We start from the raw sequence: 12,488 nt of genomic DNA on the forward strand, positions 1-12,488 counted from the left end.
TTGCAGTACGTTTTCTTTGCAGGGAATTCACAAAAAAAAAAAGTAAAGTAGAGAAAAAGAATAAGAGTGACAGCGTTTTGATCCCTGACAGCACTAACAGCCTTTCCAGGATGAGAGTGAGATGGAGCATTTACACTTTGATCTGAGTCAAATCTTTGACCTTGACTTGTACACACAGGCATTTGTGGATCTTGCATTTTGTTATGTAGATACTGAGAGGAAGTTTATTCTGAAATAACCAAAGGCAAGGTTAGGACACATATGATCTCTAATGTGACAGATTTTAACGAGCTGTCAAGAAGGACTGCTATTGTGAAGACAACAACAATTTAATTTCAGTTCAATTCAGTTTTATTTATACAGCGCCAACTCATAACAACAGTTGCCTCAAGGCGCTTTATATTGTAAGGCAGACCCTACAATAACCCAACAATCATATGACCCCCTATGAGCAGCACTTTGGCAACAGTGGGAAGGAAAAACTCTCTTTTAACAGGAAGAAACCTCTGGCAGAACCAGGCTCAGGGAGGGGCGGGGCCATCTGCTGTGATTGGTTGGGGCGAGAGCAATGGGTCATTTGAACTAATTCTGAAATTATTTCACCAGTTGGCAGCAGAAACAGAGTAATTATTGTGAAAGTTACGATGAAAAGAATATAATGATAAATTTAAAAATTACATTAACAAAATGTCATCTGTTGTTGTTATTTGTCATTTGTCAGCACTGCATGTTCACTAGCAGTTTGCCAAATACTAGTGTCATTGTGTACATGGCAAAAACTGTTTTATAGTATATTTACTTTGAATGAAAGCCATTTCATTTTTGAAAGTTAGCTTTTTCCCTATGTGTACCAAAAGCAGCGATATTGTTCCAAATGTCTGAAATGATTGAACTGAAGGTTTGAAATGCTTTGTATGTATTATTGTAGGGTCTACTTTACAATATAAAGTGCCTTGAGGGGACTGTCGTTGTGATCTGGCGCTGTATAAATAACATTAAAATTAAAAAATTAAAGTTGTTTGGCTCAAAGTATGTGAGCACATAGTTAAAGAAAAGCACCTGCCTCTTTCCTGATGCATGCCCAAATGAAGTTTGGATGCCTTGGATCACCAGATGAGAAATCATGTCATCATCTCAGTCTCATCTTTTATTAATCTGCCACATCATTTAATTAAATATCCGGACTGTGAAAGAAAATCATCGAATAAAGCACAGATGAATAGAATTACAACAGTGCATTTTATTTAATAATTTCTTCAGTTTTGATATCTCCAAACAAATGTGTCTGTGTAGGTTCTCCATCATCCAGCTCATGGTAATCTAAGGAGCTTGAAAAGAAAAGCGACTGGACTTCTTCAAGTTTCTTGAAGATGATTCATCTCTTATCTAAGAAGCTTCTTCAGTTCTAAAACCAAACGGTGGAGAGTCTCAGATAATTAAACCCTAGTGGGCGTTGTTCCTTAAGAGGCTTGTTGACACACTACTGATCCTGTGACTCATCACATGAGGCAAGGTGTGAGAAAGGGTGTGGGTCATTATAAGCAGAGGTTTCAACTGAAACCATTGTGAGACAATGCTTCACCCTAACACGTGACCTATGGAGATGACCTGACCCAAGATGTGAGTGGGCGTTAAGGCGTCTGGGAAGGATCTCAAAACTGGATTATAGATGGCAGACAGTTGGTGTCGTAAGCCACGCCCTCTGTTCAAAGATGGTCGCTCACAGTGGACACAGATGCTTCTTTCACTCCTCTTCAAACCATCTGTGTCATGGTCCTGGGTCATGTGACCCAGTGTGTTATGCTTAGCCTATTTTGATGTTTATTATTTGTTTAGGTTCTCTAAGGTAGTCCAGCCATTTGTATATATCACCCCTGCATTACGTCTCCCTTGCCCTTCGTGTGTTTATGTCTGTGTGTCTTGTACTGTCAAGTTCATGCTGTCAGTTATGTCACCTCCCCCTGTACTATGTCTCCCCGGTTCATGTCTCATGTTTCCTGTTTTACTTTGAAGGCCTGCATTCACTGTCAGTGTATTCAGTTTTACTCCTCCTGTCCTGTTGTTAAGTTCATGTGTGTCAGCTGCGTTCCCATGTGTGGTCACTTCCCCTGATCATCCCTCATGTGTATTTAGTCTCTGTGTTTCATACAGTCTGCGTCGCGTCGTCTGTGTTACCACCCCCTGTGTTCTGTATCTCCAGCCATAGCTTTGCCTTAGTTTATGTCCAGTTTAGGTTTCTGTTTAACTATTACTCTTATGCTGCCCTCACTCTGTTTTGTTCCTTTCATCAGCCAGAATAAAAGGCTCGCTTTTGTTTAACTCCACTCCTGCATCCTCGCTTGTGTACGCTCCTGGGTCCACCACACACATTTCCGCACGGTCTGCCTCCGCAGACCGTGACAGTACGACGCGACCATGCCGGACCCAGCGACGCATGAGAGGGAGATCGTCCAGACGGTGGAGTCGCTCTGTGGTAAATGGCTGCAGTGCTCCGAAGAGGAGGAACGGGAGGAGTTAGCCCGCCAAGTGGGAGTATGCATGTCTGTGTTTCCCTGGCTATGGAAGGCACTACACCCGCTGATCACTGACCTTCTCGTCACCGCTCTCCAACTCCGTCCGCAGCCACGGCTGCCCAGTGTGCGGGCTGTGCCGCCAGAGCCCTGCTGTTGTCCCGTTTCCCCACTGCTTCGCGAGCCGGAAGCAGTTGCGGTTGGAACGGTGAGGCTCGCCACCATCACACCTTCCGCTCGCGCCCCGTCGGCGTCCGCGTCTTCACTGCGGTCTGGCCGCACGGCGTGTCGCACGGAGACGACGGAGGCCATACACTTTGGCGAGGAAGAGCGGCAGCAGGTGTTACGGGCTTATCGGGAGGATGAGCTCCGGTGGAAGCCCTGGCTCATCCCGGAGGAGGACCTCTCACCTGCTGCACAGCCTACCAGCCGCTCGCCGTCTCCAATCCGCTTAGACTTCACTTCGCCTGCCTCATTTCTGGCAAGGATGTGGGCGGAAGACGGGGAGACCGCCGCTACGCCACCCTCTGCATTGGTGCCATCAGCGCCCATCGTGCCAACTACCAGAAGGGGGCGGCGCCGGCGCCGCCGTTGCACCGCATTAACTCCGGTGAGTGACTGCGTTTTCGTGCCTCAAGTCCCTTCTATGAAGCAGAGTGAGACAAGCATTGATTTGCCGAGGCCGGAGACTATAACGGAATTGGGCTCCAGAGCTGAAAGACCTGTGTGTGACTGCTTTGAAGGAGCACACAACGAAACCATAGACCATATTCCTGACTCTGTAGGATCCAGGATTTTTTCTAGCGTTGCTCTCACCGTCGCGCCACACGAAGCCCAGGTTCACGAGACAGCGAAAGGGGACCACACGTCTGCCGTACAGGCTGCTTCTCAGCCTGCTAGGAATGGCGTGAGCTTTCTCTCCGCCTCAGACTGCCTTCTGCTTCAGCCGTCTCTTCCAGCTGGAGGGCCCGAGGAGCCCGTTCAGCCTCATGCCTCGTCAGCTGGAGGGCCCGAGGAGCCCGTTCAGCTTCCTTCCACGTCAGCTGTACAGGCTGCTTCTCAGCCTGCTAGGAATGGCGTGAGCTTTCTCTCCGCCTCAGACTGCCTTCTGCTTCAGCCGTCTCTTCCAGCTGGAGGGCCCGAGGAGCCCGTTCAGCCTCATGCCTCGTCAGCTGGAGGGCCCGAGGAGCCCGTTCAGCTTCCTTCCACGTCAGCTGTACAGGCTGCTTCTCAGCCTGCTAGGAATGGCGTGAGCTTTCTCTCCGCCTCAGACTGCCTTCTGCTTCAGCCGTCTCTTCCAGCCGGAGGGCCCGAGGAGCCTGTACAGCCTCAAGCCATGTCAGCCGGAGGGCCCGAGGAGCCCGCCCGGCCTCACGCCACGTCGGCTGGAGGGCACGAGGAGCCCGCCCGGCCTCACGCCACGTCGGCTGGAGGGCCCGAGGAGCCCGCCCGGCCTCACGCCACGTCAGCTGGAGGGCCCGAGGAGCCCGTCCAGCAACCTTCCTTGTCAGCTGGGGGTTCAGGAGAACCGCACCAGCCTCATGCCTCGTCAGCTGGAGGGCCCGAGGAGCCCGTCCAGCAACCTTCCTTGTCAGCTGGGGGTTCAGGAGAACCGCACCAGCCTCATGCCTCGTCAGCTGGAGGGCCCGAGGAGCCCGTCCAGCAACCTTCCTTGTCAGCTGGGGGTTCAGGAGAACCACACCAGCCTCATGCCTCGTCAGCCGGAGGGCCCGAGGAGCCCGTCCAGCCTCATGCCACGTCAGCTGGAGGGCCCGAGGAGCCCGTCCAGCACCATGCCACGTCTGCTGGGGGGCCCAAGCCGCCCGTCCAGCACTATGCCACGTCTGCTGGGGGGCCCGAGCCGCCCATCCAGCCATCTTCTGCTTCTGCTACGCCTGGTCCGGCCTCTGCTTCTGCCTGTGCTTCACCTGGTCCAGCTTCATCAGAGTCTTCATCCTCGCCTAGTCCAGCTTCTGCCTGTGCTTCGCCTGCTCCGGCCCCGCCATCGCCTGGTCCGGCTTCTGCTTCGCCTGGTCCAGCTTCGGCTTCTGCTCCTGCTTCGCCGTCGCCTGGTCCAACCTCTGCGTCAGCGCCTGCTTCGCCGTCGCCTGGTCCAACCTCTGCGTCAGCGCCTGCTTCGCCGTCGCCTGGTCCAACCTCTGCGTCAGCGCCTGCTTCGCCATCGCCTGGTCCAGCCTCTGCCTCAGCTCCTGCTTCGCCGTCGCCTGGTCCGGCTCCATCGCCTGTGGCTGGCACGCCACCGCCTGGTCCGGCTCCGTCGCCTGTGGCTGGCACGCCACCGCCTGGTCCGGCTCCGTCGCCTGTGGCTGGCACGCCACCGCCTGGTCCTGCCTCGTCTGGTCCTGTGCCCACCGGGCCTCGGCCAGTGCGCCTGACACTGGAGAGCCACCGCTGCCTTCCGCGCAGTCGGCCCCCTGAGCTGCTTCGCCGTCCCCTTCGCCGCCGCCGTTGCCTTCCGCACGGCTGGCCTCCTGACCGGCTCTGTCACCTGTGGCGCCCGCCTGGTCGGCCCCCCGACCGTGTGACCCTTGAATTCTTGTGCCCGTGGGCTCCGGGTCGGCCTCCTGAACTGCACCGCCACTGCCTCCCGCATGGACAGCCTCCTGATGGGAGATGGCGTGGCCTGTTGGGTTGCCGCCCTCCGGGCCGACCCCCTGAGCTATGTTTGGACTGTTGTCACGTGCTCCAGTGTTTTTTGTTGGCTGTTTTTTCTTTCTTGTTCTGGTCCCTCCGTCCTGGTCCCCCGCCGCCCGCCCAGGCTCGGTGGTCTGTTTCTTTTGGTTTAGGGCTGTCTGGAGCCAGCCCTTGGTGGGGGGGTGGTGTCATGGTCCTGGGTCATGTGACCCAGTGTGTTATGCTTAGCCTATTTTGATGTTTATCATTTGTTTAGGTTCTCTAAGGTAGTCCAGCCATTTGTATATATCACCCCTGCATTACATCTCCCTTGCCCTTCGTGTGTTTATGTCTGTGTGTCTTGTACTGTCAAGTTCATGCTGTCAGTTATGTCACCTCCCCCTGTACTACGTCTCCCCGGTTCATGTCTCATGTTTCCTGTTTTACTTTGAAGGCCTGCATTCACTGTCAGTGTATTCAGTTTTACTCCTCCTGTCCTGTTGTTAAGTTCATGTGTGTCAGCTGCGTTCCCATGTGTGGTCACTTCCCCTGATCATCCCTCATGTGTATTTAGTCTCTGTGTTTCATACAGTCTGCGTCGCGTCGTCTGTGTTACCACCCCCTGTGTTCCGTATCTCCAGCCATAGCTTTGCCTTAGTTTATGTCCAGTTTAGGTTTCTGTTTAACTATTACTCTTATGCTGCCCTCACTCTGTTTTGTTCCTTTCATCAGCCAGAATAAAAGGCTCGCTTTTGTTTAACTCCACTCCTGCATCCTCCTGGGTCCACCACACACATTTCCGCACGGTCTGCCTCCGCAGACCGTGACAATCTGTCCTCTCTGTCCAAAATGTGAACACTGACATCCTCAAAGAGTGACCTTTGACCTTTAGGTGCAGATGGACTGCTGAGTCTTGTAGTCACAAGACTACACAAGACTGGAAGACTCAGTCAGAAGGCGACATACTTTGTATGTTACATACATACCATAGCTCAGGGTGGAATTAGTAGCACTTTTTACACAGTAAGACTAAACTATTAATCAAGAAAAAGATGAAAAAGAAGAACAATGAACAAACAATAACAAAAAGAGGAAGCAGAAAAAAGGAGGAAAAATATGATGGAATGAAGAAACATTTGGAAGATGATTCATATTAAAAGATATCATCAGCTGATAAAGGAAGGATAAACCAAGAGAAAATAAGATGTTACAAAGTAGTGTGATATTATTTTCTTTGGCTCTGGAAAATGAATCACCCACTGAAAGAAAAATAAATGAAATGAAGATTGAGAAGCTGCACCATCTAATGTTTTGACCATGCAACAAATCTTTATGGCGATATGGAACTGTGAGTTCGATCTGATGAAGAAATGACTGTGCAGGACAGTCTCTGACTCTACTTACCAGTGTGGTAAATATATAGTGATAGTACTCTGTCATCATCCCCATGGCAAGAGCCTAAGAAAGACAGTGACAGAAGGGGGCACATTGGGAGAGATTTATAAATAAATCAGGAAGCAGATAAAATGTTTTGTCATATTCTGCACGCGCACACACACACACACACACACACACACACACACGCACACACACACACACACACACACACACTGTTTTGTAAGGCTACATCGCTGTGTTACCATGTAATGTGAGAAGGCATATATTGTGCTACACTGCTTTAGCCCAGCAAAAACACAACCATGCGAGGCAGGACACAGCGCCCAGGGTGATCATACATTTAGAATACTGCTAAAGTACAATATGCATAATTCTGTGGAACATCTGGAACATTAGCATCACCAAACTAACATTCACAAGTAGTATTAAGCACTGCAGAGTGGAGCTATTGTAAAAGAGCTGCTTTTGTTTATTTTTATTTCAAAAAATCAAAAACATATTTTTCCAGTGTTAAACTGTTTTCAGTGCGTGAAAGTGTAAACATGGTATGTAAAACGATTTAACATTTCTCAATAACAAAGCAGTCTGCAGAGTACTAATCCCTGAATATGCAAAGGTTTGTGTTACTGCATTATGTCATCACAAAGACGGATATGTTCCTGTAACAATAAATACATCTTCTAAAAGCAAAACCAAATGTGCTCATTGTGCTTGTAGCACACAAGACTCTGAGTCTGAATGTGGCACATTTTCATGTAACACTTTTCTTCTAGTGAAAAAATAATCTGACTTCTTACTGTCATACTCTTGAGGAAAAAAAGTTCAAAGTTGTTCTGCGAGATTGTTTTATGATCTATTAGATGAATAATTACTATAACGCCTTGCCTCAGTTGTTCTCTTCTGCTCCCAGCATCAACAGTGAGCAACAGCCCTAGCTAATAGTAGCCTAGAAATAGAGTCAGCTAATCACTGATGTTAACAAACAGCAGACATTAAAGTAGCATATAAGGATCAGCCCATGTACCAAACTCTATATAAGGACACCAAAGCGCTGATATGGCTTCAAATTTTTTTTTACCAGTGAGAATCTGACTGTGTAAGCAAGCAAAAACCAGCCAGCTGCTAAACTGGACATCAAGCCCTTTGTCTGCGTTAGCATCACCAAAGAAAAAGCTGCACTGGACTAATAAAGGCTCTCTAGCCAAACAGATATTTGGGGGTCAGCTCAGCACAGCATTTAATCTACATTTGTATGTACAGTCATGGCCAAATGTTTGGAGAACGACACAAATTTTGGTTTTCACAAGTTTGTTTTTATGATAACAATTTGCAGAAGGTTGAGAAGAGTGATCAGATGAAATGCAAAGTCCTTGATGCTTAATCCGAACAAACCCATCACCACTGCACTTCATCGCTGCCATAGAAAGACCTGCTGAGATCTTTACAATAATCTTCTCATTAACTCAGTGAGAATGTTGATGAGCACAAGGTTGGAGATCATGATGTCATGCTGACTGGATGTGTTAAAAGGAAGGTGATGCTTGAAATCATTGTTCTTCGTGTTAACCATGGTTAGCTGCAAAGAAACACGTGTAGCCATCATTGCGTTGCATAAAAACGGCTTCACAGGCAAGGATGTTATTGCTACTGAGATTGCGCCTAAATCAACCATTTATTGGATCATCAAGAACTTCAAGGAAAGAGGTTCAGTTGTTGTGAAAACGGCTTCAGGGCACAAAAGAAACTCCAGCAAGCACCAGGGCCGTCTCCTAAAGATGATTCAGCTGCAGGATCGGAGTGCCGCCATTGCAGAGCTTGCTAGGAATGGCAGCAGGTGTGAGTGCATCTGCACGTACAGTGAGGTGAAGACTTTTGGAAGGTGGCCTGCTGAGGTAAAGTCATTTTCTCTGATGAAGCCCCTTTCCAATTGTTTGGTGGCTGTAGCTCAGGTGGCAGAGCAGGTCAGCCACTAATCAGAAGGTCGGTGGTTCGATCCCAGGCTGCCTCCTGGCTGCATGCCAAATATCCTTGGGCAAGATACTAACCCCATGTTTGCCTACTGTTGGTGGTCAGAGCGCCCAGTGGCGCCGGTGTCCGGCAGCCTCGCCTCTGTCAGTGTGCCTCAGGGCAGCTGTGGCTACAATGTAGCTGCCATCACCAGTGTGTGAATGGGTGGATGACTGAATGTAGTATAAAGTGCTTTAGGGTCCTTAAGGACTAGAAAAGCGCTGTACAAATGCAGGCCATTTACCATTTGTTTGGGGCATCTAGAAAAAAGATTGTCTGGAGAAGAAAAGGTGAGTGCTACCGTCGGTCCTGTCTCACCCAACAGTAAGGCATCCTAAGACCATTCATCTGTGGGGCTGCCTCTCATCCAAGGGAGTGGGCTCACTCACAATTTTGACAAAAAACACAGCCATGAATAAAACATCCTCCCACAGGAACTTCTTCCAACCATCCAAGAACAGTCTGGTGAGGAACGATGCCTTTTCCAGCCTGATGGAGCACCGCCCCATAAGGCCACAGTGATGACTTAGAGGCTCGGAGAACAAAACACTGAAATTTTGGGTCCATGGCCAGAAAACTCTGCACACCTTAATCCAATTGACAAATTGTGGTGAACCCCAAAGAGGTAAACAAACATGACATACAAAAACCCACTAATTTTCACAAACACCAAGCATTATTACAAAAGAATGGGTCACCATCAGTCAGGCCCAGAAGTTGATTGACAGCATGCCAGAGCGAATTGCAGAGGTCATGAAAAAGAAGGGCCAACACTGGTCAAATATCGACTCTTTCAAAAATGTGATGTAAATGACAATAAAAGCATTTGAAACGTATGAAGTGCTTGTAATTAATAATTATAATACATCACAGAAACAACTCAACCAAAGATCTGAAAACACTGAAGCAGCAAACTTTGTGAAAACTAATATTTGTGTCACTCTCAGAACTTTTGGCCATGACTGTATGTATTTATTTACTTACATGATATGTTAGCTGAACATTTCAAGGGTCAAGTTGCTTTATTAGCTAATTTTATCAGCTATTCATTACCAGGTTCAGGCTAGAAAACACTACATCTAACTGAAAATGCCTTTCGTTTTGCTCACTGAATGCATAAAGCCAAATGTTGATACATTTTTCCATTAGTAAGTTGTGTTTTGAAAAGAAGTAATATATTTGTAATTGCTAGTTGCATTCAAAGGCTTAGACAAAGACAAAGAGCATAAAACCTGGATATCTGAAATAGAGCTTCTACTAATTCATGGTGAAAAGAGTTAGTATGAGAACAACCCTTGAAGAAATGCAAGCATGTCCAACTGATCATGCATAGACCCATAACATGTTGGACAGATGTTATATCCCATCTGGCCAAGCACCCCTGAAAGTGTGAGAAGGCGTGGTAATGTGCAGAACACAACTCCCACAAAGAGAGGACAAGACGCTTAATGTTCTTTAAATAATGTCACGGCTTTGTAGACAAAGCAGGAAGACATATTTGTATGTGAGCTGCAGACTTCCACATTATGATCTTGTTAATAGTTTTACATCTTCACTGCATACAAAAGAATTACTCATGACAGATATATCATTACATCTATGTCTGTACAGGCTGTGAGTCATGGTAGTGTAAGGAGCGTGGAATGAAAGTGACTGGACTGTTTCAGTTTCTTGAAGCTGTCGTCAAAGAAGCTTCTTCAGTTCTAAAACCAAATGGTGAGAGTCCCAGGTATTTAAATCCTATGGGGATTGTCCCTTAACCTCCTAAGACCTGAACTCTTCCACAGCAGCATTTTTAATTTCTCTTTGATATTTGGGCTGATTGGGACCCGATGAATGTAAAAACAAAGAATTACCAGATTTTTCTTTTTACCTTATTTTTGTTTTTAAGAAAATTAAGAGCCACATATGAGGATATTTGTTTAAAATGTTGACAGAACAGTAGCAGTATAATGTCCTCATACGTGGATATCAGTCCCATGTAGAACATAATTGAGTATTTTGAGTATCGGCAGCACAGTGGCACGGTGGTTAGCACTGTTGCCGCACAGCAAGAAGGTCCTGAGTTCAATTCCACCAACAAAGGAGTGGCTCCGTAAGAAGCATTTGAAAGTCCTGGAGTGGCCTAGCCAGTCTCCAGACCTCAACCCCATAGAAAATCTGTGGCGGGAGTTGAAAGTCCGTGTTGCTCGGCGACAGCCCCAAAACATCACTGCTCTCCAGAAGATCTGCATGGAGGAATGGGCCAAAATACCAGCTACTGTGTGTGCAAACCTGGTAAAGACCTATAGTAAACGTTTGACCTCTGTTATTGCCAACAAAGGTTAAGTTACAAAGTATTGAGTTGTATTTTTGTTATTGACCAAATACTTATTTTCCACCCTGATTTACCAATAAATTCTTTACAAATCCTACCATGTGGATTCATGGATTTTTTTTTCACATTCTGTCTCTCACAGTTGAAGTGTACCTCTGGTGCAAATTACTGACCTCTGTCATCATTTTAGGTGGGGGAACTTGCACAATCGGTGGCTGACTAAATACTTTTTTGCCCCACTGTAATTGGTTAATCCAAATTGCCCATAGGTGTGAATGTGCGAGTGAATGTGAATGGTTGTCTGTCTCTGTGTGTTGGCCCTGCGACAGACTGGCGACCTGTCCAGGGTGTACCCCGCCTCTCGCCCTATGACAGCTGGGATAGGCTCCAGCGCCCTCCGCGACCCTGAACAGGATAAGCGGATGCGAATGGATGGATGGATGGATGGATGGTGATGTCCACATATGTGGACGCCAGGTCCTAGGAGGTTAAGAGGGTCGTTGACCCACTTTTGAGAATTTGTCTCATCACATAAGCCAAGTTGTGATAAAGGTGTGGGTCATTCTCAGCAGAGGTCTGAGGTGAAACCACTGTGAGCCCTTACCTCATCTCATCATGTGACCTATTGAGATCATCTTGTGCAAAATGTGAGTGAGCATTAAGGGCCTAGAAAGGGATCTCAAAACCTAATTGTTGTTCCATTTGTCATTCTTTTTTCCCCCAAGTTGGTGTCAGACCTTCTTTTCTCTCCATATTCACTGATTTGATGAAGGCGCAGTTGGGATAACCACATGTTGTAAGGGCTTTCTTTGCAGCGTCTGCCTGGTGTTGTAGCATCCTGATTACTCCTAAATTATCTGTCCATGAAGCCAGATAACACACACCAATGAGTTAAACTGCAGGAATGTCTTAAAGACATAAAGACCTGGATGGCCGCTAACTTTCTGCTTCTTAATTCAGATCAAACTGAGGTTATTGTACTCGGCCCTGAAAATCTTAGAAATATGGTATCTAACCAGATTCTTACTCTGGATGGCATTACCTTGGCCTCCAGTAACGCTGTGAGGAACCTTGGAGTCATTTTTGACCAGGACATGTCCTTCAACACACATATTAAACAAATATGTAAGACTGCTTTCTTCCTTTTGTGCAACATCTCTAAAGTTAGAAATATCCTGTCTCAGAGTGACGCTGAAAAGCTAGTTCATGCATTTATTACTTCCAGGCTGGACTACTGTAATTCATTATTATCAGGAAGTCCTAAAAACTCACTGAAAAGCCTTCAGTTAATCCAAAATGCTGCTGCATATTTTGTTCATACTTCATTGGCTTCCCTGATAAATCTAGATTCAAAATTTACATTTTTATAATCACCTATGAGGTCTTGAATAATCAGTCCCCACCTTTTCTTAAAGACCTCATAGTACTGGATCACCACCACAGAGCACTTTCAGACTGTTGTGCTTCCTTGGGCTTTTAAAAGTAGAATGGGACCAAGAGTGAAAACAGATATAAGATCCCTTGAAAAATTATATAATGAAACTTGTATGTTTTGGATACTTCCTAAATCAATATATGAAAGTGATGAGAAACGAGTAAATCATATAAGCCTTATATGATTC

At 46.8% G+C, this 12,488-nt stretch overlaps 1 protein-coding gene across 2 annotated transcripts in view; it reads right to left on the minus strand.

Moving 5' to 3' along the window:
• Window positions 1-12,488, minus strand: part of grik2 (glutamate receptor, ionotropic, kainate 2) — a 340,023-nt gene that overhangs the window by 219,245 nt on the left and 108,290 nt on the right. For both annotated transcript variants that reach the window (XM_082550857.1, XM_082550858.1), the window contains exon 6: window positions 6,549-6,602. In XM_082550857.1, the coding sequence (XP_082406983.1) occupies window positions 6,549-6,602 (54 nt within the window). The remainder of the gene's footprint in view (window positions 1-6,548; window positions 6,603-12,488) is intronic.

Source organism: Aulonocara stuartgranti (genome assembly GCF_965226115.1).
Source record: "Aulonocara stuartgranti genome assembly, chromosome: 11".
Taxonomy (NCBI): Eukaryota; Metazoa; Chordata; class Actinopteri; order Cichliformes; family Cichlidae; genus Aulonocara; species Aulonocara stuartgranti.